The 26,780-nt window shown below is 37.2% G+C and overlaps 1 protein-coding gene across 2 annotated transcripts in view; it reads left to right on the top strand.

The window, feature by feature from the left end:
• Nalcn (sodium leak channel, non-selective) overlaps nucleotides 1-26,780 on the top strand; it is a 281,091-nt gene that overhangs the window by 9,213 nt on the left and 245,098 nt on the right. For both annotated transcript variants that reach the window (XM_027938884.2, XM_071610798.1), the window contains exons 3-5: nucleotides 8,884-8,967; nucleotides 10,172-10,311; nucleotides 10,397-10,525. In XM_027938884.2, the coding sequence (XP_027794685.1) occupies nucleotides 8,884-8,967; nucleotides 10,172-10,311; nucleotides 10,397-10,525 (353 nt within the window). The remainder of the gene's footprint in view (nucleotides 1-8,883; nucleotides 8,968-10,171; nucleotides 10,312-10,396; nucleotides 10,526-26,780) is intronic.

The raw sequence follows: 26,780 nt of genomic DNA, 5'->3' as shown, positions 1-26,780 counted from the left end.
AAGATATAAGTATAATGTAAGTATAAGATTATATTCTTAGATGCCAGTACACAGGTTTCCAAGTTTTCCTTTAATCTCTCAGCTGACATGTAGTGAACACTTAGGATGAGTTTTTCACTGCCCCATGAGAAAGGAAACAGACAAACCAAGCTCAGTGCTAGAACACCCCTGGGTTCAATCTCTAAGGCAGGAAAAAAGAAAAAGAAAGGGGTGGGAGGGGGAGGCAAGCGCAGATAAAGAGACCAGAACATCACTTGGGGATACCAGGGAAGTCTGGAAGAAGAGAGGGTGGGAAACCATGTCTTGATGGGAGCATGTGATGTATGGCAGGGTGTGGGGAGGAAGGGAAAAGATTTCACAGAGAGAAAAGGAAACCTCTGGGATTCAGAGGCGGGAGCAGCCTGGTACCTGGAGAACTGTAAGGAGCCAGAAGTGGCAGGTCCCCAGTGCTCACAGAGGATTTGTGAAGAAGGCTGGCTGCCTTTTGTAGGGCCCGGAAGCTCTGCGAGTTCCAACTTCATGCTGTGGGAGTTTTTCATCTACCAGTGGCCTGGTCTGATTTATGTCTGAGAAGTTCATTCTGGAGATGGCCCGCTCCATGCAGTACCAGAGAGAGAAACTGAAGCAGAAAGTCCTTCTGGAAAGATCTAGCTTTAATTTTTTTTTGTTGTTGTTTGGGTTTTTTGTTGAAGGGATATATTTGTTTTAAGAATTCCCATATTTTATACTTCTCACGCTCCAAGGTGCCTGCCAACTAATTCCTGGTCCCCAATAATTTGTTTCTAATTCCCTCTCCACTAATTCCTCTTTTTGGAAGCTTTCTGGCTCACCAAATCCCCAAAGGTGAAAACAAGACATTTTAGATGATATGTGTTTGTGCTGCTGCAGATCATCCCATGTATTGAAGGCTGTGAATTCTTCAAACAATTCTCAGTTGTCGGTTTTTCATCTAGCAATAGACCTAGGTAAAAGTAACATGCATCCTTTGAGCACGGTTGAAGTAATAAATAATAAAGCTAAGACACAGTGACAGATGGGCCCTGGGAACTGGGGACAATAAATCACGCGCTCAAGAAGCTATACCAGTGCATATAATTTTGTGGCTACAAAATACAGCCCTATAAATGTGTCTGGTCTCTCTGCTTGCTAAAGACTTGCAAGGCACTTTAAGTTACTTTCTCACGCTAGATAATTGATTGGCAGGCTCCAGCTGTTTACCTTTATAAAAATCAACAGACAGTTCTTGAATATCTATCTCATCTACTCAGCCACCAGTGTACTGATTTCTGTCCATAACTGGAGCCTTCCACTTTCTGTTTCTCATTGATGCAAAACTCAAATTACATCCTCTCTTTTGTGGCTGAGGTGCTAGAATGTCTCTCGTAGCACCAGGCATTCAATTTCCTGGCTTAATTCTGGTTACGTTTTTTTGGAAGCAGGGATATAGGATGATTTATTATTTACAAATAATATTATAACTAAGGCATCAGTGAAATAGGATTTTTAAGGATCTGGATGTGCTTATACATCAAATTACAACAACTTTTAACCAATTTTGATAAGGCCTTTGAAAATAAAAACTGAAAAAAAAAAAACCCAGATGATTTGCTAGCTGCCTCAGGCATAAAATGTAATCTGAGATTATACTTCTAATGCCAGATGTCAAAACCTGTGTTCATTAAAAATATTTTAAACTTATTAAGCCTTACTGATTATTGATAATGATTAAGAAGATAGTAACTTCAATTCCTACCAGTTTGATTCTGTTTAGAATTTCCTTGCAAAGCATATTATATAAACCTTGCCCCTCTTCCTATTTGTACGGCGTGTTCATCTCTGCTTATTCAAGCTGTACTAATCCAGGAAATACCCAACAGTCATCTCCTAATCTCATCTGTGTTCTTTCATAATCATGCAGGAGGAGACTTAAGTTAATGATATTAACTCGAAAGGCAGTACATCTTTCTCTCTTTGCCAGAGGGAATAATTTCCTTTTAGAAGCAATATTAGTAGTTTTAGCAAGTGATGGATGGATGCGTTCTCAGGCTTAATTGGCTTCTTGCTGTATACATAGCAATCTATAGAAGCTCTGTAAGATGGTTCATGCAATCAGTCATCTATGTCTGCTGTATATCATACACTGGGCTAGGTCTTGGGACTACCACTCTCAATTACCTGGTTTAAAAATCTTAAGGTATTGCTAATCTTCCTAATAAATGCAAACATTTACCGCTGGATACAGATTTTTTCTTTTCTTTTTTATGCAACAAAAGAACCAGTTCAGAGATAATCTATGTAGGAAACTCAAATGTCACCATTAAATCTAATACCAAAATATAAATCCTGAAACAACCAATAGAGCTGACAAAAGATTATTCTGTTCATAACACAATGTGAACATTATTTGTATACAGGAGCTGAGTGGTCTGTTGCCCTAGGTATACATTAAGGTGATCAGAGTAAGCTGTGGTTAGCTCAGAGTTGGGAGGAAAATCAGGCCAGAAATTTTGAGGAAGACAGAAAAGCATGGAAAAAAAAAAAAACAAAGAATGCTAAGAGATCCAAGATGGCAGAATAGAGGAGGTCACCTTCCAGGCTGTTCTGTGGCGTGAAACCAAGAAAGAAAGAAAAAAACAAAAAATCGGTGGGAGGAACTTTACAGGAACTAAAACTGGACTTTCAAAGCAAACCAGGGGACCCAGGAGGTTGGATATAATAAAATAAGGAAAAACTCCCTGGGCAGGAAGTTTGGCCAGAGAGGTCCCTCTGTGAGCATAGTAGAGGGACAATGGAATTAAAGGAAGCCACAATCTTGGGAGGCCTGAGGTGTGTCTGGGTACCGAGCCTTTAGAGACCAAGACATTGCCTGACAAACCTGAAGGACTCACTGCGGGATACTGTGTGGGGAAAGAAGCTGCCACCTCTCCAAGCTGCATGCAGAGGACAAAGGAGGAACCATAGTGAAGCCAACTCCTGGCAAACAAGAGTTTGGTTTAGTCCTGCTAAACACACTCTGCATGACACAGAGTGTGCTTAAGTGACCGGGAGAAAATCAGAGATGGAGAGAGGGTTACAGAGGGGACAAATGGTTATGGAAACCCATCCTCCTCTTCCCCTTTCCCTCCAATCCAAGTGCTTGCAGGACTGGCTGGGAGAGACACATCTGGCCTGGAACTCTGAAGTGTGGGTCCGGAGAAACTGTTTGAAGACTGAACCTGAGACCAGGAAACATAGGGTTGGCAGTTGACATAGGGGACTAAGAATTGGGTCCCCCACAACATGAGTGGAACCCAGGGGAGATCCCTGATGTAAAGTTTTCTAGTGTAAATCAGCAAGTACTGAGAGCTGATGGGTCTGGTTAAAATCTCCAGAACAATTAGCTTTCAGGGAAGAGCCTGGAGCCCACCTGAGATTAACCCTGCCTCCAGGAACTCACTAGGATCACCTCTGTCACTCCAGCAGTCCAGAGGGTGGAACATCACACCCCAGAAGACCCCACCTAACACTGCTGAGAAGGGAGCCTGAGAACATTTTGAACTCCAATGGAAAGAATTCTTTAACTTTTCAAGATGTTTTTTTCTTTTTTTAAATTCTCTTTTCACTCTTTAGTTGTGGCCTTAATGGTACATGGACATTTATATAGTTTCCTATTTTTTTTTCTTCTCATATCTAGCATTTTTGAAGCCAGTTATATTACATGGATTCATTTTTGTAAACTAGGACATTTGACTAGTATATCTTGGTTTTGTTTTGTATTCTTTTATTTTTTAAAAAAATTTGCTTTAAATATGTTTTCTTCTCCTACCTGTTTCCATTGAATCTCTGTTTTGTTCTGCTGACAGCCAATCTCTATTGTTCTCTCTTTCACTCATCCTTTAATCATTTACTTCTGTCTTCTCTCTCTCCTCCTACCTCATAATCATCACATCCTCTGTCACTTCTGTTCTCTCCCTCTCCACCATTTGAAATTGTAAACCCTTTTGCAAACTTGTTTCATATCATTTCTGTTTATTGTGATAATTAACGTTGTAGGCATTACAGTAGGAACTATTTGGTTTAATGCTGTATATTGTTTGCATTGGTTGTTCTTATTGTTTCCCCCTCAACAGTGAGGTACTGGAAACCTTCAGGGACGCTATCAGTTCATACTATTAGATGAGTGGACACACAAACAACATAAAAAAGCAAGGGAACAAATCACCCTAAGCAAACCAAGGTACACCAATAACAGAATCCATCAACAAAAACAGTGGGAAAAATGTCAGAGAAGGAGTTTAGAATGCACACAGTTAAACTGATCTGTGAAGGAAAGGATGACGTAAGAGAGCAAATACAGGGAGAAAGAGATCACTTCAATAAACAGGTAGAGATTCTAGGGAAAAAACAAAAAACCCTAAACAGGAGTCCTTGAAATGAAGGAGACAATAAACCAAATTGAAAATTCAATAGAAAGCATATCAACAGAGTAGACCACTTGGAAGAGGAACCTCAGGTAGTGAAGACAAAATATATAAGCTTGAAAATAGAGTTGACCATGGAGAGAAGATGTTAAGAAACCTTGAAAAGGAATAGTCAATCAAAGGAGAAACTCTTTCAAATTTAAAGCTAGAAATAAACCAAAATGAACGGGAACACAAATCTTATATCAATACTATCCTTGAACATTAGTGGCCTAAACTCATAGATCAAAAGACATAGACTGGCAGATTGATTAAAAAACAAGACCCAACAATATGCTATCTCCAAGAGACTCACGACATAGACAATCCACAGACTGAAGGTGAAAGGATGGGAAAAAAACATATCACTCATATGAATTGCGTAAACAAGCAGGAGTTTCTATCCTCATATCAGATGAAGTGGACTTCAAGCCAAAGTTAATCAGAAGGAACAAAGAAGGACATTTCATACTGCTTAAGGGAATTATACAGCAATAAGACATAACAATCATAAATATTGATGCCCATTTATGCCCCAAGCAATGGGGCATCTATGTATATCAAACAAACCTTTCTCAATTTCAAGAATCAAATAGACCACAACTGGGTAACTTTAACATGCCTTGGTCACCACTGGATAGATCCACCAAACAAAAACTAAATAAAGAAGCTATAGAAGTAAAAAATATCATTGATAATTTAGAATTAACAGACATATATAGCATATTTCATCCATCTAATGACTTAATACACTTTCTTCTCAGTAGGGCACAGATCCTTCTCTAATTAGACCATGTTATGTAAACTCTCACATATGTTGGCATACAATTGTAATATTACCTTAATATATTTTTAGCATCTGAAGGGTTATTTTGATAGCTCCCTTTCCATTGATATTAATTTTTGTGTTCTTTCTTTTTTCTTGATTAGACTTTTTGGATTTGTATTGTTTAGCTGTATTATTTATTTTCTATTTCATATATTTCTGCTCCTACTGTTATTTTGTCTTTCCTATATAATTCTAAGTTATAGATGTTCATCTGAGTACCGTTTTACCCCAGAGATACTGATATTTTAAGCTTTTATTATCACTTAGTTCAAAGCACTTTTTATTTACTTTTCTTGTACTTTCTTCCTTGACCTCTGAGATATTTATAAGTGTGCTATTTAATATGGAAATAGTTGACATGTGGGGGTGGGGTTTTATATATCTTAAGTGATTGATTTCCAATGTAATAAATCATGCAGGAAACAGTCCGCATAATTTCAAATTAAAGAAAATAATAATGGAACTGCTTTTCATATTGATTGTATCGGTTACATACATATCAAATTGATCAAATTGCATACTTCCAATATGTTCATTTTATTGTACTTCAATTTTACCTCAGTAAAAGCTATGGAACAAAAAAAGAATGCTAAGAAGAAAAGGTTAAGAAAGAAAAAAAGAAAAGCACTGTGTGTTACTGGTCTTTGTATTCTGGGTAACTAATACTGTTTTGTAAAAGTGTTTATGAATATTTTTTGAAAACAAATTAAAAATTATGCACAGGGAATTACTTCCATATTTAACAGGAAAAAGTAAAAAGAGACCAGGTCTAATTGATTGTTGCGTGCCATCCAGCATGCCGTGGGGCTTGTTGGTGACAGCAAACACCATGACAAACTCTGGAAGGTCGACAGCAGAAACCTTTTCCAACACTTCAATTAAAATCACTTAGTAATTAAAAAATAGCTTTCTCTGTTATCTAATGAACATTTTGCTAAGCCAGTTTTCACAGTATGAGGTCATTTTGAAACTAAATATTTATATGCTTTTGTGATCATCACCCATGCTTCTAAATTGGCTAAAAAGTAATCCATCCTTTTATGTAGTTTGGAATATATTGTGGATTAGCTTTTCCACATCAATTTCCTTAGCAAACAGATTGATGTAGTACATAACAAACAAAAATTCAGTCACCTCTGTTACTGATGAGCATGCATTCTGAATTTGTGAGGCCCAAATGTTAACATTTGACTCTATTTCTGACAACTGAAAAGGTGATTTTTTTTAAAGGCTAAAATGTTCACGTTTCTATAAACTTATTTTTGGAAATCTGTTTTAAAAATTGTCACAGAAACATAAGTAAAACACACAGACACACACACACACACACACACATATATACATCAGGACACGTTGTGAAACTATATTCCCCTTCTGCCACAGGTTTCTGACACTCCCTGGCTCCCAGGGAAATATGATTGTTTAAACTCACATGTTACATTTTAAATAATTCTCAGTGTAATGACAACCTCTCATCCTATGTCATACTTAATTTAATTCATGACTAAAGCAAATTATGAGCAGTAAAAAAGGATAAATGTAGTGACACTATATATATATATATATATATATATATATATATATATATATATATATAACATTTTTAATGACAAAAAGAAACAAAATATTAATAGTGATTTGGAAAAATGTCACATGAACTTATCCTATTTGGGTACCTCTGTATCCAGTGATCTATAATTATTTTTTTCCTGCCTAACATTTACTTTTTAATTGTTCTAATTTTAAATAGATCTCTAATGAGAACTATTTTCATCTTCTTTTGGAAAATTAACTGAGAATGAAAACTATAAAAGGGCAGGAGTTTTTTTTGTTTTTTTCATTCCTTAATCACTAGTTCTTGATCACTGTCCAAATTCTAGAAGTATTCTATACATTGAGTGGATGAGTGAATTTGGAAAGCAACTTTAAATAATTGTTCCATTATTGTTTTGAATGTTAATCAAAATTAGAATCAGATAGGATTCAACTTCATATTGGCTATACTGCTATAATGTATGTATACAAATTACTATTGATTTATATTTTCATATAATTGTGCAAAACAATCAGACATGATGCTCATAGTAAATGAGGCTCCATGAGACTTTGAAGATAACTAAATGTTTAAAATGGTTTTATATTCAGTACGTGCAGATGTGTTTGTGTATACACACAGCCTACAGGACCCTCAGATGTAGTTTTTCTCTTCTTGGAGTATAAATCATAAGTATAAATTAATGAACCTACTAAATTAGGTTCATTGTCCTCCTCGTCACCCAGTCCCAAGCCTCAAGAGTTTGCTTTCAGATATCTCATTTGTGAGTTTTCTTGAACACCTGAGTCACAATCTTTGTTGATTGTCTTGCCACTGATAAAATTATTTGCACATTTATTGTGAACTCTCCACAGAATAAAGCTTCTCATTTCTCCCACCATGTTTATAGCTTATTATGTTTATAGTTATTCTGCTCTGTGTATTAGTTGGGTTTGTTCATATCTGTGTTTCTGCAAAAGATGCTGGTGGTACAGTTGTTGTTGGTGGTGGTGTTGTGTGTGTGTGTGTGTTTGCTAGTCATTCATTAGACATCTTTTGTCAAACAGGCTTGTCAAGTTTATATTCCATATCTGGGCCTGAGATATGAAGTTATTGAAATTATTTGAGATAACTTTCATTAAGTGTTTTATCATATGATATTATGAACAATATAAATTGTACCTGGAAGTTTTTCAAGGAAATATTTTAATAATCTATTTGTTACTAAAGGTGGAAGGCTATGGAAATTATTTTTTAAAATACCCTGCAAAATATTTCATATTCTATTTAAAATGTTCACATTGTGCTCCCATTTTATTTTCTTAGCAAGTTCAGTCCAAGATGGTAATGATCTACGTGACTAAATTGGGAATCGAGTTACATGAAAGATTGAAGGACTAGTGACTTACTGGGAGAGTCGTATGAAAGCAAAGGTCTCCAGTTCCAACTTGATGCATCTTCCCTATTGTTATTCCAAAGGAAATCATTGCCTAAATTTTCCACTTTTTATACAGTATGCATGCTAGCCTCAGAATAGATTTCCTATTAAAAAAGAAATGAATCCATCTTTTTATCTTTCTTTTACATACACAATCACAATTAAAGAAAAAGTCAATTATGCTTTTCTTTGTAAATGAGGCACATATTTTATTCACTTGAGCTGACTTCCCACTCATGGTGGTTGATCAAGCAGTTCTAATGGCTGTTATGTAGACCGGTGTGTGCTATTGTTCTTGCAGGAAGAGCTGGCATGGAACCTAAGTGGCCTAGTTAAGAAAGATGGCCTCGGTTGCTTAAGCTCTAGAATTTGTGTGGTTAATTGAACAAAGAGTGATGTTTTCCTTTTGCATAAATTAAAAATTTTACACTCAAAATTCTGCAGTTTCTCGTAGTTCATAAATAATTCTCCTTATTAATAATGCTGCTTAAAATGCCAGAAGTATTCCTCTTGAAAGACTGCTTATTATGATACGAAAATTATGGGTGAGTTTTACTGAATTAACACTTGCTATTCCCTCCAAAGAATTTTTTTTAAATACTATTCGTTATACCTGATAATGCTATGTGAAATTTATTTTTAGGGGGATAATTCCTATGTGAAAGATCGCTGGTGTGTTTTTGATGGATTTATGGTCTTTTGCCTTTGGGTTTCGCTGGTGTTACAGGTAATTAAATATTTTTAAATCACAAGGGGGGTATTTTCTAAAATGGGCATTATTTTGCATTGAAAATTTAAAAAGAAATATTAAAGAACATATATCAAATGTGATTGTGTAATTTCCTATGACATTTCTTTAAATGTCTATTGAGATGAAAGTCTAATTGTCACATTTTAATTAGTGTTGGTTACATTTGTGAATTATTTCTCACTCAGAAATGGAAATATAGTCAGTGAAATAAAGAAAAAAGATGTGGGGTACGATTTCTGTATTTGAAACATAAAAAATTGAAGAACACAGCAAGAGATCTACCTTTTCAGCAAAATTTTAAGTGCAATACATTATTACTGACTATAGGTAGAATGTTGTTCAGCAGATTTCTGGAGTTTATTCACCTACTCTTCATTTAAAATTTGAGACTAAAAGAAATTCATAGGCCATCTTGCCTAGTCATCTGTGGTTTTTGATAACCTGTCCTTAATATAAAACGCACATCTCCAATAATTTAATTTCATCTCACACATTAATTTAGTAGCTTGTGTGTTGGACAAACATTTTCTAATTAACATTTATATATATTAGTGATAAGATTCTTTTCCCACACTTTTAATAATATTTTGATGTTTTTCTTTCATTCATTTATTTTCTATGTATTCAAAAATTACCACCAAATAACATTGTTCAGTAAGAAAGCCTTAACAACTTATTCTGTTCTGAGGGGCACATACTTTTTAAATAAAAACTATACCTCATTTAATTAGGAAATAAACAGGATTTATTGCTCTTTCATTAGCTTATATATTTGTTTCTCCTTATATAGCTATAGCTTTATAGGGGAAGAAAGAAAGGAAGGGGAGGAATCTCATGAGAATCTAAGTAGAGTAGAGGAAAGGGAGGCACAGGGAGAAGGGAAGAGAAAGGAGAGATCCTGGGAAGTGATATTGGCCAGATTATATTGTTATGTCGTGTGCATACACGAATGTATAACAAGGAATCCCACCATTATGCACAATGATAATGCACCAATAAAAATATGGAAAAATACCTACTGTTTCAAAATGTAGCCAGAAGAAAACTGATTTTGGTAATAAATAATGTGGGGCTAAATTCAAGGTCCAGGGTGTGCTTTCTGCTGTTGTCTGTATATTCCATGACTATAAGCAATGCTAAAGGAAGATCTAAACTTTTTTAACTATCACTTAATTTGCAGGTGTTTGAAATTGCTGATATAGTTGATCAGATGTCACCTTGGGGCATGTTGAGGATCCCACGGCCACTAATTATGATCCGGGCATTCCGGATTTATTTCCGATTTGAACTGCCAAGGACCCGGATTACAAATATTTTAAAGTAAGCACTGCTGTTACCTAAGTTAAGGAGGAAAGTTTATGAGATTTTTTGTTTTTACCTACTTACCCTGTTTTTTTCCCCCTAGGCGATCAGGAGAACAAATATGGAGCGTTTCAATTTTCCTACTTTTCTTTCTACTTCTTTATGGAATCTTGGGAGTTCAGATGTTTGGAACATTTACCTATCACTGTGTAGTGAATGACACAAAGCCAGGGTAAGTTTATCTCGTGGCTGCATTTTAATCCGAATGATTAAGAGGACATTGCTGCAACTTTTGAGAGAAAAAAATCTTAAGGCAGTATTTATGGAGTTTGTGTTGTGTATTCTCTGATTCCTCAGTATTTTTTGGTCCACTTTTTAAAGCCAAGTGTTCAACACAAGCCAGATTGAAAACTGTAAGCTAGTGGTCAGGTAGGTTCAGGAAACACAAAGGTACGCTCAGATCCCTTCCCCCTATGGCCAAATAGGGAAGGTGTGGACAATACCGAGGAAGCCATCCATGGGGTCAGAGTGGGTCACATGTTAGAAAAAAAAATTAATTTATATCATTAATACCTCTGGTCATCCTTCCCTAAACAGTAACCTATGTGATTACTTTATACTGTCCTTTCTAGATGAAACCGTGTAGTGTGTTAGAGGGTTGGGGGGTAAGAGGCAACCTTCATACTTCATCTGCTAGATACTGTGCAGGTAGGGCCCCTGCTCTCCTCCTTGGCTACTCAGTGCTAATAAACAGCCCAGGCGCAGAGTGACAGGGAGAGCACATCAGACTGTTGTCCCTGCACATACATGACAGAGAAGTGTCCCCTAGGTGCTGACTCGGTGTCAGTCGGGGATTCCGAGCACCACCCAGAGGTGCAGCAGGTATGGCGCTGCCACGTTTCAGGCCAGCAGGATATCGGGGAGGAAAATTTACCACTTATATTCGGCTCTTGGGAGGGTTCGTCTCTTCACAAGTGAAGAACCCGTCTATAAGTTGTGGAAAAATAAAATCGATTCAGATCAGAGATAGTAATTTCACAGCACTTTATTAAATTTAAAAGGAGATTATAAGCAGCCATTCACCTATTTTAAGGTGTCAGTATCAATTTAAAGATCGAATGCATACATAAGAGCAATTGAATTTAAAAAGTATTAGTTTGTATTTTCTTCAAAAAGACTTTTTTCCATAAAGCATAGCTACTTGTATATGTGAAAAGTAGCTAAGCCATAGATAAGTGAATATCCCTGTGAATGAATACATACATATATACATATATACATGTATACATTATATGCATGTGCGGGTATATATATATATATATGTATATATCTTATGATAAATTTAATTCAGTTCTAACTCTTTGTCCTGTGAGCTTGTGATAGTCATTTAGTTGATGGTTGTGTGCGTGAGTGAGTGGAATAACAGGGCTTACTTCCTAAAGTTGGCTCCAAGAGCAAACAAGGGGATGAAGGAGAAGACCTGAGAAAGATGAGCTTATAGTGAAGTCCTCATTATATATGGTTGTCATAAACCGAGGTCTAAACTTACCTGTTACAAAGCCTCATTTCCCCTATCATTGTAATTGTATGCCTCTTTCCACCACTTCATTGAGGTTTCTTTGGCATGTAAAATCCTGTTCAGATGAAGGTTCTTTGTTTTTTTCTGTAAGAATTACATCCTCAGAGTAGCTTATATCATTTCCTCTATTACATCCTAAACACTGCGATCCTTCTTGAATCCATTGTTGTGTTTCTTGTGAAGGAGGGGATGAGGTGTGCTCTTCATCTGGTGGTGAGAGCAGATATGGACAACTTAGTTCTCAGTGTTTCCATTAAGTACCAAATCAACTGTAGAGTTTCCAAGGGAGATAGTTACTTTTAATTCCTACACTGTGTGGAAGTGTGTCAAATTTTGTCCAGTGCTTTTACCGCAAATACTGAATTAATAAATGTTTTTCTCCTTTATTCTGTTGACGTGATTCATTAAGCCAGTCTCCCATTTCTGATGTGTAGCCAAGTAGGTCATGCTGCATTCCTCTTTCAGTGTTGAAAGTTTTGGCTTCCTAATGTTTCACATTGATGCATCTTTGTTCATGAGAAGCATTATTCTTAGTGTTCTTGAAATGTCATCACCAAATTTTGAAATCAGGGCAATACTGTCTTTCTGGAGTAAACATGTTTCTTATTTCTGTTTTTTTTTTTTTTTTTTTTTTTTTTTTTGAAGGAGGGTACTAGGGGGTGCTTTACCACTGAGCTATATCCACATCCCTTTTTTTGAAACAGATTCTTGCTAAGTTGCTTACATCCTTGTTAAATTGCTGAGGCTGTCTTTGAACTTGCAATACTCCTGTTTCAGCTTCCTGAGCCACTGGGATTACATCTTCCTCTGTATGTTTTAAGAATAGAACTAATAAAAGATTGATATACTTTTTTACTTAAATATTTGATAGAAACTCTTTAGATCTGAATTGTTTGTGGGGTTTTTTTGAGGTTTTTCATTACAAATTAAATGTATTTACCATAATGGGATATTAAGTTTTTAATCTTTCTTGTTTTGTCAGGTTTAGTAAATTTTGTTTTTCAAAAACTTATATATTGTTAAAGATTGTCAATATCAGCATAATGTTTTTAAAAATACTCTCTTGTTTATCCTTTTGATATCTGTAGGTTCAGTGGGAATAAGCTATTTTTTATTCCTGATGTTAATTTTTCTCATTCCTTTTTTTATGTTTTGTTATCAACTCTATTAGTCTTTTCATACACAAAAACTTTCTGGCCCATTTAAATTTCTGATTTGTTATTCTTTTTTTTTTCCATATGGATTCCTTCTTTTATCATCACTGTTTCCTTCTTTCTGTCACTAATAATTTGTTTTAATATGAGAATTTAGAGTTTTCCTTTGAACACTGCAGTGTTCAGCTGCATCTCTACAATTTTCATATTTTGTTTTTAAATTATTATTTAATTTGAATATTCTCTGTTTGGCCTATACTGTGTTCTTTGACCTATTCTGTGTTCTTTGATATGTGGGTCATTTGGAGGTATGTTTCTAGAAGATTGTGACTTTCTAAAAAAGTGTTATTTTGGGTGTGTGATTTTATTCTGTTGTGGTCAGACACAAGTCTGTGTAGAATTGAACCTCTGGAAGAATCATAGCATCTAAATTGGTGAAAATTCCTGAAAATTTGTAAAGACTATCAAGTCTGCCATTTTGGAATGATACTATAGAAAATTACAGTGTTTTAATCCTTCCTTTTTTCATTTTTTTTTAAAAAAAACCTTCTCTATCAATTACTGAAAGAGCATCATTACATTTTCCAAATATGACAGAAACATTCAGTCTCTCTTCTAGTTCTGTTGGGTTTTGCTTCAGGTAATTTACAGCTCTAATTAGGTGCATGAACCACAAATGTCACTGTGTCCTTCTTTCTGAAAAGCTGACCTTTTGGTCATTATACATGTGAAACTTATTTTTAGTTAACTCTGTGAAATCTGGATGTGTTATGGATCAAGAATATGACCTTTAAAATTTTCCTTTAATAATAACAATTAGATTTTGTAGCTCTGAACTGTTTTTAAATTTAATCAGCTCTTATTTTTTGAACAATTGTTTTCCCACAAGAACTACAAATTAAGTGTAGCTTGGTCCATTCCTGGACTGACAATAAAAGGAAGCACATGGAAAATTTTTCGTTAGTTTTAAAGTGTGAGCCACATAATTCTGAGCTCCCCCTGGAGATGATGAGGCCCAGTGATTGAGGCTTAAATTGAGGAAGAAACTCAGCAGTCAGAGGGTCTGGCACATAGTTGTTGGTTCGACTCTCTACTTTGCAATGCTCATTCCACTGTTAAAACCTTGGCACTTTGGGTTTTTTTTGTAAAAGGGAAAAGACTGCAGGTGTAGCTCAGTGGCATAACCTTGCTTAGTATGTATGAGGCTCTGGACTGGATCCCCAGTACCTAAATAAATAAATATAAGAAAAATGAACCAACCAATAGCTACCAACTTTATTTCATCCTCCCCAGCAGTGTCTGGCATATAGCATGAAGGAGGGGAAGCAACTAGAACGCCTGAGTGCTATTAGTGGGAATAGGAAATGATACAACTACTTCAAGTAAAAGCTTGATAATTTTTCAAAAAGTCTAACAATCACCTACCTTATCTCCCATCATTCCATTGGTACTTAACCAAGAGAAAGGAAAACATATGTCACTTACACATAATGTTCATAGCAACTTTATTCGAAATAGTCCAAACTGGTGACAACCCAAATTTCCACCAATTGGCAAATGGAGATCTGTATTATAAATACATTTTAACAATAAAAAGGTCTATTGACATATACCACATATTGGATGAGTCTCAAATTAATTTTGGTGAGTGAATAAATTGAGATGAAAAAACAATTACATATTCTATAATTCCATTTACATATTAGTCAAGAAAATTCAACTCTTATCTATAAAGATAGAAAAACATCAGTGCTTGCCTGGGACAAGGGCTGGAGTGAGAATAAAAGATTGAAAAGGGGGGGCTAGGAAACCTGTGGGGTTGGTCAATATATTCATGATCTTGATTGTGGTTCTGTACACATGTCAACATTCATCCAACTGTGTGTTTTCCTATGTGTGGCTTATTGCACATCAATCACACCTATTAACTGTTTAAAATGGGTAGTGTGAGGCAGAAACCTAATTCTTCTCAGGGTTAGGTAATTGTCTCAGCACTATTTACCTTGCACTGCTGTGTTACTACTGAGTGTGCTGCCATGGTTCTCCTTGACTAGATCTTTGTCTGTAAGCGGGTCTGTTCCTCTCTCTTCATTGTGCTTGATGGATCTGTTTGACAATCTCCTTCCAACATCCCGCCAGAACTCCTTTATTATGATCTGGCTTTATGCGGTGGGTCATATTTTCAGATTTCTGTCTTACCCAGGCTCAGGAGTCCACCTTCTGCCTATGTGGGCATTGAAACCCAAGCTCTTAGACCCTAGATACATGATCTGATTCCTGTTCCCATTTTTCCAACTTGAATTCCTTGTGTTGCTACCCATGGACTTCCTTCTTTCTCTGGTTTTGACATTTGGGAATTATTATTTTTTTCTTGTGAACCTAGATATGCAGTCTTAAATGTAATCTTTTATTGGACAGAGTCATTTGTAGTCCAATTAATGTAGTCCATCTTGCAGAACCAGCCTTCTGACTCTCATGGCTAGTATTTCCTTCTTATTTTCGTTATTATCTCATGAGATCCCTGAGGATGCATAGGAAAGGTTGGAGAGGATACTGTTAATTTAATCTCCTTATCCTTAGTACCTGGCATCCCAACACAGAATAAGTACTTGGTAATTATTTATTAAAGTGTGGTAGATAACACATTAAATTTTGACAGATAATAACAGCATTATGGAAAATCGACAAAGAAAAGGAAATAAAAAGGGAAAAGAAAGAAAAATAAGTCTCTAAGTGCAGGAAGGGAAAATGATTAAAAATAGAAAAGTTGCATTCAAAGCAGAGGAAAGCAGTGATTTAGTACAAGTAGAGGCAGGAAACTTGAAAGAAGCTGTGAGTAGCGAAGCCGGCTGTGTGGGAGAGGGAAGAGACCAACGTGGGAAGCAAAATCTGTAGGTAGTTTTCAGTTTTTGTTTTTTCAGTGTAAGTAGACTGTCAGATATGTCTAGATTTTTCTAAGAGTGAACATGAAAATGGAAAAAGATTTTGTATGGGTGGGAGACAATAGATATGGAGGCAAAGAACAGAGGGAGCCTCTGGGTGAGGAAACCCTGTGTGAGAACTGCAAAGCATGCAGCGGCTGTTTCCAAATTGAGCCTAGACCAGGTGTCACGCTGGCAAACCGAATTCCAACACAGATAAAGTAATGACGAAGACAAGCACATCTAGATTATACTTAACATTGACACAGACTCTATAGCCCAACTGGAGGAGACCCACAGAGTGCCTTCCCAGCCCGGGCCCTCCAAACGCTTCCCATGGCCAGCTTCATGCTACATTGGCACACAGAACTGAGGTCGAAGACCTCCTGAATTCCAAATATGTGCCCCAGCTCATTTCATTATCCTAAAAATAGAATTCATCATGAGGAATTTCCTCAATATTGGCAGAAGGTTTGGCTGGGTGTCTCATTTTCTCTCTCACATTTGCAAAATCTCCCCACTAGCATGATCTTCACATGCATCCTGTCTTCTTTTATATGACTCTTAATTTACTACTTGAAAAGAAGATAACCTAACTATCCCATGTTAGTAATTCTGCTCATAATCACAGTTTTCAGAGGGTTGATGATTCATTCATTTCGAGAACCAGTCACTGTTTTCCTTTTAATTTTTAGCTCGGTATTACTGAGTATTAAAGTCCCACGCATAAGCAGAAAAGCTGCGAACACCACCATTAGTTCTAGCCCAGACATCGATTTCATTTTATTTTTGGAGACTTAAAAAAAAAGTCCACATTCAAAATAAAGCACAGAAAATATCAACTTTTTAAACAGTTTTCAACTTTTCTGTTTCCAATTGTGACTTCTCAACTCTGTGACGTAAAAAAGAACAACATCCTGTCATTTTCAACAGCATGAATGAATCTGGAGGATATTATGTTAAAAGAAATATTTCCAAATAATAATAAGAGTCAATTTCAAATGTATCATGGCAAAAACAGAAAGTAATGGAGGTGATGGCCTTGTTGATTAGCTTGACTTAATCATTCTACAATATATTCATATATAACACATTCTTCACAAATGTAATAAAATGATGATCTGTCAATTAAAAACAATATTAATTTAGAAATAATTTCTCACCCATCTGAGTTAGATATTAAGGTGTGATTAATATCTGATAGTTGTGATTCCAGCTGCCATGTATCGGGACCCCATTTCTCATCATCAGTGGCCTTTAACATTTGTCCCGATGTCTGTCTAAATGATTTTCAGGCCCTGCAGCCTAATAGTGGGAGAGTTTCCAGATCAGAACCTTGTATATCTGGGTAGCTCACCTCCAGAGTGGATTCTGTTTGACTTATGAGGCAAACAGGATAAAAGGAGAAGCAACTCAATCCATGAAGTTTTGTTTTTAAATGGAAAGTATTTCTTGTAAAACATATAGAACGGAGTCTTAGCTCTGCCTTCAACAGCATTACCAATAAAGTTTCAGATTCCTCTGTGATAACAAATGGCAACCTAAGGCAATTAGAGAAAAAGTAATGAGATTTGACTGAGCAAAGCAGTTCATTTCCAAAGAAAGCTGAGAAGAACAATGGCCTGTAGCAGAAACAGGTACCATAAAATACCAAAAGTGATGGCAGAAATCTCCCTGGAGCTGAGATAGGAAAGTGGAGAACGGAGCTGGCAGGTGAATGGAAAAGAGGAAGACTTACCTGACACCTTATTATCATCCTGAGAATGTAGGGAAAGGCATTCATAGCTTCATATCCAATAACGAAATCTTATTCACAAAAGAGATAATTAGAATAACTTTAAGCTAAGTGAATGTAAATGTTAAATATATAAGAGTTTATTATAGAAAGAACAGGATCTGACCAAGGATTCAGGCAGTCACTTGTGGTGGCTGGAACAGTAGGTTTAAGAGGTAAAGTGACCACACCTACCCAGGACCTTCTGGCTCATCCCTATTGTTCCAGAATAATTACTAATAGTTTTGATTTCTGCCATAAGAAGAAGTACATTCTATGAATATCCTTCCCAGGAGCAGCTTATAGGATTTGGTGGGATTGTATAACATATCACTATGAATTATACTAGAGACAATATAAAATTGGAATTGGGACAGTTTGCTATTGCTGGTCTAAATAAAATTTAATTACTCTAAGGAGTAAAATTAAATTTTACTTTATAAACTCTGTTCACAAATAGTGCATGGAGATTCCTTGGAAAACTGGGAATGGAACCACCATTTGACCCAGCTATCCATCTCTTCTCCATCTAGACCCAAAAGGCTTAAAAACAGTATACTACAGCGATACAGCCACATCAAGGTTTATAGCAGCACAATTCACAATAGCTAAACTGTAGAACCAACCTAGATGGCCTTCAGTAGATGAATGGATAAAAAACATGTGGCATTTATATACAATGGAATGTTAATCAGCAATAAAATAAGAATAAAATCATGGCATTTGCAGGTAAATGGAGTTGGAGAAGATAATGCTAAGTGAAGTTAGCCAATCCCCCAAAAATTAAAGTCCCTGTTACATATGGTCTACATCTTCCCCCACATTACATTCCAGGCAATTAGTTTCATCTGAATGTACAAAATCCTGATATACAAATATGTCATATAAATTTATTAATCCACACATCTCTTTTAAAATTGTCTGCACATCAGTTCCTAGCAGATGAGTCATCTGAGCCACCAATAAAATCAACCTTTCATATGACAATAATCTTTTAAAGTAAATGTAAGAAAACACTTCAAAATAAACAGAATGTCCCTATGAAAATTAATATGTGTGTTTTGTGTTTCACAAAAGTATGTGTGAGAGTCTTCAGTTTAAGAAAAGAAACCCGTGCAGTTTAAAAAGAAGTCTAAAAGAAATTGTGTGATGGCTTATGATGAATTCCAAGATTTCTTTTGATCATATGTTTACTTATCAAAAATGGATAATATAATTATATAGGTCATAAGACTTTTGTTGATAATTAGTGGTAAATAACATTTTTTGAACCACTGATCTATGTTATTGTCTCATTTGATACTTCTACCAACCTTATAGTCTGTGCTCTGTTTTAACTTCTGTATCACAGGCAGGGAAATTGAAGCCATAAGGTTAAATAAGATGATCAAGGTGAAATGGCTTTGAAGCATCAGAAGGTGCTTGAACCCTGTTCTCCCTCACTCTCATCTCTATGCTTTCAGCTTTGACTTCTCAGTGTATGGCATTATCTTCAACATTCTGATTGCATTCTGATATCTCCAGGACCACCTGACGAGCCTGCTTTTCCCTGTGATAGAAACTATAATAACATGCAGCAATGTGAGCCTTTCCCCTAGTGCATTTTGGAAATGAATTTCTAAGACAAGAATATTTTGGTAGAGAAAACCATTGGGCAGTCTTCATGAAAATATTAATTCTGAGTCACATCCTTGAGTTCATGTTGATTGGGGGAGCTGAGATTCTCAGATTTGACTGGGTTTAAAATCAATGGTTCAAAACCTTAGTTTTGCATTGAAACTCTCAAAGCTGTACAGTGGAATACCAAAATTGCGTGGTTTTGTTTTTATAGGCAGATCCTGAGTCTTCACAGAAATGCTTTGCTTCTGGCTAGCCTGGGGGCAACCAGAGTTTCCTCTTCCTTTCTGGCTGTTCCCCTAGAAATGTTAGCCTCTTATTAGTCTCACAAAGAAGCAGAGTTATCCATGAGTTCTGAGAGCTGTAGAGCAACTGTCGCAATTTTATTCATTCAGCAACTTTTACATATTTTTATTCCTAGAGAATAAATTGGGCAGGTGCAGGTGGTGACTGAGGGCAGCTGGGGCCAGGGCTTTAAATCCTTCCTTGACCTTCACTTGTCATTTGCTAACCATTGTGGAACCCTCTACACCTCACCATCCCCCCAGGAGGGAAGCCATTGAAGTGGGAGAGTGCTTCTCTCCAGCCTGAGAACTCAGGCCAACTGCATCCAAAAAACACGACCGAACTCTGAGCTTCTAATATGTAAGAGATGCTTTATGTTCACTGATGCTAGTCAGCAGTGCACTCTTACAGCCGAGGTTGTGATCCTCATGAGGAAGCAAACAGCTTGGCTCCTTGCTGCATGTGACGTTGTTGGCTGAATCTCCAATTCAGTCTCTAGGAAAAAAATAAGTAAAAATTGCCGAACAAATAAAATGGAAACATTTGGCCCAGTTCTGGTGGCCTGTTTCCATTGAGACAATGGACCCTCTGTGCACATAACTTCTCACCCTGCATCTTCCAGCTCTTAAACCAAAGGCAGAGGACCTGCTGTTTGAGAAACTCTTGACCCACGCTTGAAATATAAGGAGCTGACTTCACATTGTCTGTATCCTCATTTGTTTCTAATACGATTTGCCTATGAGCCTCTCATTGCCTGCCCCTGACTCGGCTGCAACCTTGCTTCCTGTCAAGGGCACCATCTCTTATCCATCTTGGCAAAACAGTGATTGATGTAGAGAGCAAACTTGGGGAAAATATATGTAACTCTTAAGAAACTATTCAGCTGTAACAAGGTAAGATGACTATTGTATTTCTTTAAAATAAAACCAACCATGTATTGTCATTTAAAATTTCATAGCCAAAATATTTGAAAAATTTTTCATTTTTACAATTTTTATGCACAGTGTCTACAGATCTCTACAGCTTTGCCTGCTGAGCTAATTAGGAATGACCAAAGATTGAAAAATCATATTAAAATACTCAGTTTAACAATAAAGAGGAATTATTTCATGGAAGTGGTGCAGATTAACTTGTTTATTAGAATAGGTGTGACATCAATATTATTTCTTGCCTCAGACTATTTATCTTGTTTTGCAGCCCTACTAAAAGTTTAGGTTGTCTTTTGAAAATCTTTAAAAATCTTCAAAAATCAATAAATAATTTATCTCTATAAATAATATCCTTGCTTTCCAAGGTGGGATTAGTTTTCCAAAGCTGGCAGGATTGAATGAGCTAGACCCATTCAGAGGAGTTTTTAATTAAAGCTGACAAGAGGAGGCTAAATAGAAGTAAGAATGAAGCCAGATGACTCTATGGAAAGCCAGGTGACAGCCAGAGCAGGTTCTCTGTAGGCAAATGCGATGACAGGGACAGCCTCTAAATTTAAGGGTTAGCGTTTAGCAAGACAATGAGCCTTGTTTTCTTGCCTGCCACCAAGAGTAAGACAAGCACTACCTAAGGTATCAGAGGCCACATTCACTACTTTCCTGGGTGTGTGTGTGTGTGTGTGTGTGTGTGTGTGTGTGTGTGTCTCTATACATCTTTCCTCTGGGCTTAATTAGAATTATGTTTTTCAGTTTTTTTCTATCATACAATGTAAATTGAAAAGACACCTTACAAATACAATAAGGAACAAATGCTCTCAGATTGTGTAGTGTTATCTGTTGCATATGGATTAGACATGCTAGACATGTTTGTCTGGGTTGCCAGCTTCAGAAATATATTGTCTGGGTTGCCAACTTCAGAAATATATTGTTGCTCTGCCCCTGTGAATATCTTTTTTACAATGAATGGGTCAAATTTTGCTCATCAAGAAGTCAACATTATCCTGCTGATCTTCAGTTCTTCAAGGAGCAAAAGTAATAACCATGCAAACTAATTTGCTCTCTGTGAATTCACATCACAGGTATTATTATATGAAAACCTTGGAGGTAAACTTAGTAATAACATCTTTTGTAAAATAGTGGTTTTTGGCCTTTTTGGCCTTTCTCACAAACTAGGAACAGGTTGAACAGTCAGTTCATGGTACGTCAGTAATAGTGTGCCAATTTGGGGAAAGTCTTATTCTCTTTTCTGTAAACGTATAAGCATGTAGTTTAAAAATTATTTGGGGGGCTGGGGATGTGGCTCAAGCGGTAGCACGCTCACCTGGCATGCGCTGGGTGCTGGGTTTGATCCTCAGCACCACATAAAATAAAAATAAAGATGTTGTGTCCACCGAAAACTGAAAAATAAATATTAAGAAATTCTCTCTCAAAATAAAATAAAATAACATATTTGGCGTGGCAATACCTGTTGGTTTACAACCTGAAACAAAACAAAACAAAACAAAAACACTGACGAGCCGTAGCTCTCAGTGAGTGGGTAATAGGCGTCTCTGTCTGCCCTCGTCTTCCTCCCGTGTACCCGTGTATGCTGTGTTACCCAGCTTTTCATTGCTGTGACCCAAACCTGACAGGAACAACTTAGAGGAGGAAAAGTTCATTTTGGCTCATGGTTTCAGAGGCCTCAGTCCATGGTCAGTTGAGGTCACTGCTGTGGGCCTGAGGTGAGGCAGGACATCATGGTGGAAGAGTGTGGCTGAATAAAGCAGCTCAGGATATGGCCAGCCAAGAAGCAGGGGGCAGGGACTAAATCTACCCCTTTGGGGTGCAACCCAGTGACCTATTTCCTCCACATAGGTGCCACCTCCCGGTTGTCCATTTGGTTCTCAGTGGATTATTCCATCAAATGGGTCAATCCAGTGATGAGGTCAGAGCCCCACTTCTGAGCCCTGCTGTATGGAGTACCGTGCTGCCAACACATGAGCTCCTGGGGACACTCCAGATACAACTATAACCTATGTATTCACAGGTTTCCACACTTCCACTTCCAGAGTGGCATGTGTAGTCCATCCCTGGAACTTGTGCCTGCTGTCCTTTCATAGCAGTCACTCCAAGCGGCAGCCTTCCTTGAAGGTGCTCTGTACCCACTACTACCTTCCATGGCCACATTTCGTGGTGTGTCACAGCACTTCAGAAACACCTGGAACATACCTATCATAGCTCCTAAAGCAGCATCGTGACATCTTGTGACCTTTCCTCTCTCACATGGAGCAATGAAGTCCTAAAAGGAAAATATATTCCCACACATCTCCATTCCTAGCATGCTGTGTGGCACAGGAATGTCACAATAATGATTCTGAATGAATAAACAGGTATTCAAATGAAATAAAATGGCCCCACAAAGAATATAGGAAAAACAGTCTCTAAAAAAAGACTAAATAATCCTAAGCACAGTTCAGGGACTGGTCACTGGTGAGAAGAATTACAAAAGGTCAGCACTAGATGTATTGCAAGGAGCAATGACAGTTGTTTGATAGATGGCGTTGTAGCAAAGAGAACTTGCTCATAAAGTCTAGAGCCACATTCAGCACTGGGTCTTATGGGTACTAGAACTGTGCATCGTCCTGCACCACACCAGGCATGTGTGGGCTTACTGGGCACATGGTTTCCTCTAATTATTTCCATTTTCTTTCATATGGAAGTGTGATGAGGTCATTCTGAGAGTTGTTTATTAAGTTGCTGAAACATTTCTCACTCTACAGATGAAGAGACTGAGGCTCTAATGGTTACAGTGAATTGCCCAAGGTAATTAAGTTGGTTAAACACTGAAATGAGATGATAATTCTTGGTTTCTAGTATATAACTCAATGCTCTGTGCCACTAAGATTAATGGTTATTTCAAAACTATAGAACTGTAGTCCTGAGTTATTATTTGGAGCTGTTATTATAAACAATTTTAGCAACAGGCTCAGAGCACATTTTCTTAGCTCTCAAATTCCTAGTCATTGTTATTTGTAAATAGGATATTTTGTGAAGAATTTTTTAAAAAGCCATATGCCAGGAGGATAATTAAAGCCTTTTGAAAATCAATTAACTACTCAGAGGGATTCCACTACTTGTTTTTAAATGTGGAAACTACTAAAGCCAGAAATTTAAAATGTTGAAAATCCATGCCAAAATGTAAGTATCATACTAAAAACAAAAAACAAGCAAACAAACAAAAACCACATACAAATAGGATGCAGTTACCGAAGAGTTTCTTTCTGTAATTGCTTTACAAATAGATAAATTTACCATATAATTAAATAATGGTAGAAAGACAATTTCATTCATTATTCAGAAAATAATTATGAAGCACCTACTGTGTTAGGCAGAGTTTTTCAGAGAAATATAACTATTTATTGGCTCCTCTCTCTCTCTCTCTCTCTCTCTCTCTCACACACACACACACACACACACACACACACACACACAGAGAAATTTAAGGAATTAGCTCATGCAGTTATGGGACCTGGCAAGACCACCATATTCAAGGTGAGCTGGCAGGCTGGAGATTCTGGCAGGTATTTCTCTTTCAGGGTTAAGTCCAAAAGCAGTCTGAAGGCAGAATGCCTTTCTCTCTGGTAGACCTGTGTTTTCCCTTAAGGTGTTCAACGATAAAATGAGGCCCACTCACCTTACTGAGGATAATATACTGTTGTGGTTTCAGTGTGAGGTGTCCCCCAGAGCTCATGTGAGACAATGCTAGATGTACAGAGGTGAATGACTGGATGATGAGTGCTGTGACCTAATCAGTGGACAAATGCACTTGAATGATTAACTGTATGGAAGCTCTAGATGGATAGGGTGTGGCTGGGGGAAGTAGGTCCCTGATGGCATACGTTTGGGGTTTCTCTCTTTCTGCTTCCTGCTGCATGTCCTGAGCTTCTTTCCATGATGTTCTGCTTCACCTGAGGCCCAGAGCAATGGAGTCAGACTACCATGAATGTGACCTCTGACACCACGAGCCAAAATAAACTGTTCTCCTCTAAGTTGTTCTTGTCAGTTATTTTGATCACTGTGACAAAAAGCTGACAAAAACATATGTTTTATTCATAGTCTATTCATTTACATGTTAATCACATTTCCAAACTATTTTAACCACAACATCTAGAATGGAGTTTGACCAAAAAACAAGGTTCTGTGGTCTAACCAAGTTGATCCATAAATTTAAATACGACACACTACGTGTCCAGGACTATGTGGAACAGCTGAGTTGGGAGGCATCCACAAAACAGATGACCACAAGAACGTGAATTGCACTTGTTTTAAGTGTCAGCAACTAAAAGCAAAGTTTCTTTGAGAAGTTACAGCAGGGTAAACCTAACCCAGATAGAGGTTGGAGGGTGAATTTCCAGAGAGACTGACACGAAGCCTGAGCTTTGAAGGCCACAAGGTGCAGTTTAGTGAGCAGAGACGGAAGGAGAGATTTCCATGTAGAGGAGAGATCCTGAAGGAGGCAGGAACAACCCAAAAGCTGTGAGAACATGGAGAAAAACAGAACACTTAGGGGAAAGTTATGCAAAAGCTGTTGGAAGTGTGGCAAGAGCCACATCCTTCAACATCCGTTGATCATTTGAAGTTCACCACTATCAAGGTAGCATGATCATTATGAAAAGTCTTCTATGTGGTGTGTTTGAAATGGATGGAAAGAGCCAAGAGCTAGGCACAAGGTGACCGTTAGACATCTGGGTACTGAGCCATGTAGAGGAAGGGATGGGGAGTGCTGACAGCTTCAGAGATACCTTGGGGTGTATTGCAGAGAACCAATGGCTAGTTATGACTCTTGAGGAAGAAGTGGTTGTCAAGGTGATCTCAGGATCTCAAGTTAACTGATTTGTTTGGGTGTTGGTGCTTTTTGTTGTGATGGAGAAGGCTGGGGAAGGGGGCTGGGTTCCCTAGGGGTATTGATCTGGAGGTACTTTGTGACCAATGGACAGGTCTAATGTAGGCAGTTGGGCATGTGGCTCAGGGTCTCTAAAAAGACATCTACAATGAGAGAATATTGAGACGGTAGTTGAAATTGCATAGGGAGAAGTATTATTTACTTTCTTCTAAGTAAAATAAGATAGCATTCCCTTGGTCTCTGTGGGGTTTTGGTTCCAGAAATTCCCGAGGATTCTAAAATCTGTGGATATTTGAGTCCGTTGGATAAAATGGTACACTCTTTGCAAGAACCTATGCACATCTTCCTATACACCTCACATCATCTCTGGATTGCTTATCATACCTAATGCAATACATATGTTATGTAAGTAGTTATACTGTATTGGAATAGGGATAGGAAAGATGTTGGTATGTATCAGTTCAGATGTGACCTTTCAAAATAGTATTTTCCATCTGAGGTGTTTGAATCCCACATGGAAGCTGGGAATATGGAGGGCCAGCTGTGCTTCCGAGTTCCAGAGATTAGAATGCAGGCATCTTGCCAGGCATGGTGGCACATGCCTGTAGTCCCAGAAGCTTAGAAGGCTGAGGCAAGAGGATTGTGAGTCCAAAACCAGCCTCAGCAAAAGTGAGGTGCTAAGCAACTCAGTGAGGCCCTGTCTCTAAATAAAATACAAAATAGGGCTGAGGATGGGACTCAGTGGTCGAGTGCCCCTGAGTTCAATCTCTGGTACAAAAAAAAAAAAAAAAAGAATGTAGGCATCTTTAGGGAATTAGTATTCTGCCCTCCACAAAAACAGTTTGGCAGAACATAGCCAAGAGGTCACAGAAGACACAAATGAAAAATTTTCTAATTGGATGTAGCACATAGAAATGAATAAGAGCAACTGCAGTGTTTTGAAGATCTTGGAAATTGGTTAAAAAATAAAATTAGGGAGATTATAATTCAATACTTTTTTCAAGGAATCTGTGAGTAAGAAATGCAGGTGTAGAACCTCACTTAGGCCGAAGCAGATATTGATGATGACTGGAAGCCTCATAATCTAGAATTTTCCAGGTGGACCAGCAGTTCAACATAACTGATTCCAGAAAATCTCTTTTCTATCCAGAATATGTAAGGAAAAATGAATGAGAAAATAATCAGTTTTAACAAATAAAAATAAAATCTGTAAGATTCTTGTCAACCAAGAAAATGAAGATAAATACCAAATATATATTCTGAATTCCTGATGTTTATTCAAATTTTTTAAAATAAGAATTACCATATGGTTTTAGATACATGTGTTCCAGAGCAATCAATCATCTAAT

The sequence above is a fragment of the Marmota flaviventris genome, chromosome 4 (genome assembly GCF_047511675.1).
Source record: "Marmota flaviventris isolate mMarFla1 chromosome 4, mMarFla1.hap1, whole genome shotgun sequence".
Classification (NCBI taxonomy): domain Eukaryota; kingdom Metazoa; phylum Chordata; class Mammalia; order Rodentia; family Sciuridae; genus Marmota; species Marmota flaviventris.
The sequence above is the reverse complement of the archived record's forward strand: the minus strand, read 5'-3'. Positions and strand labels throughout refer to the sequence as shown.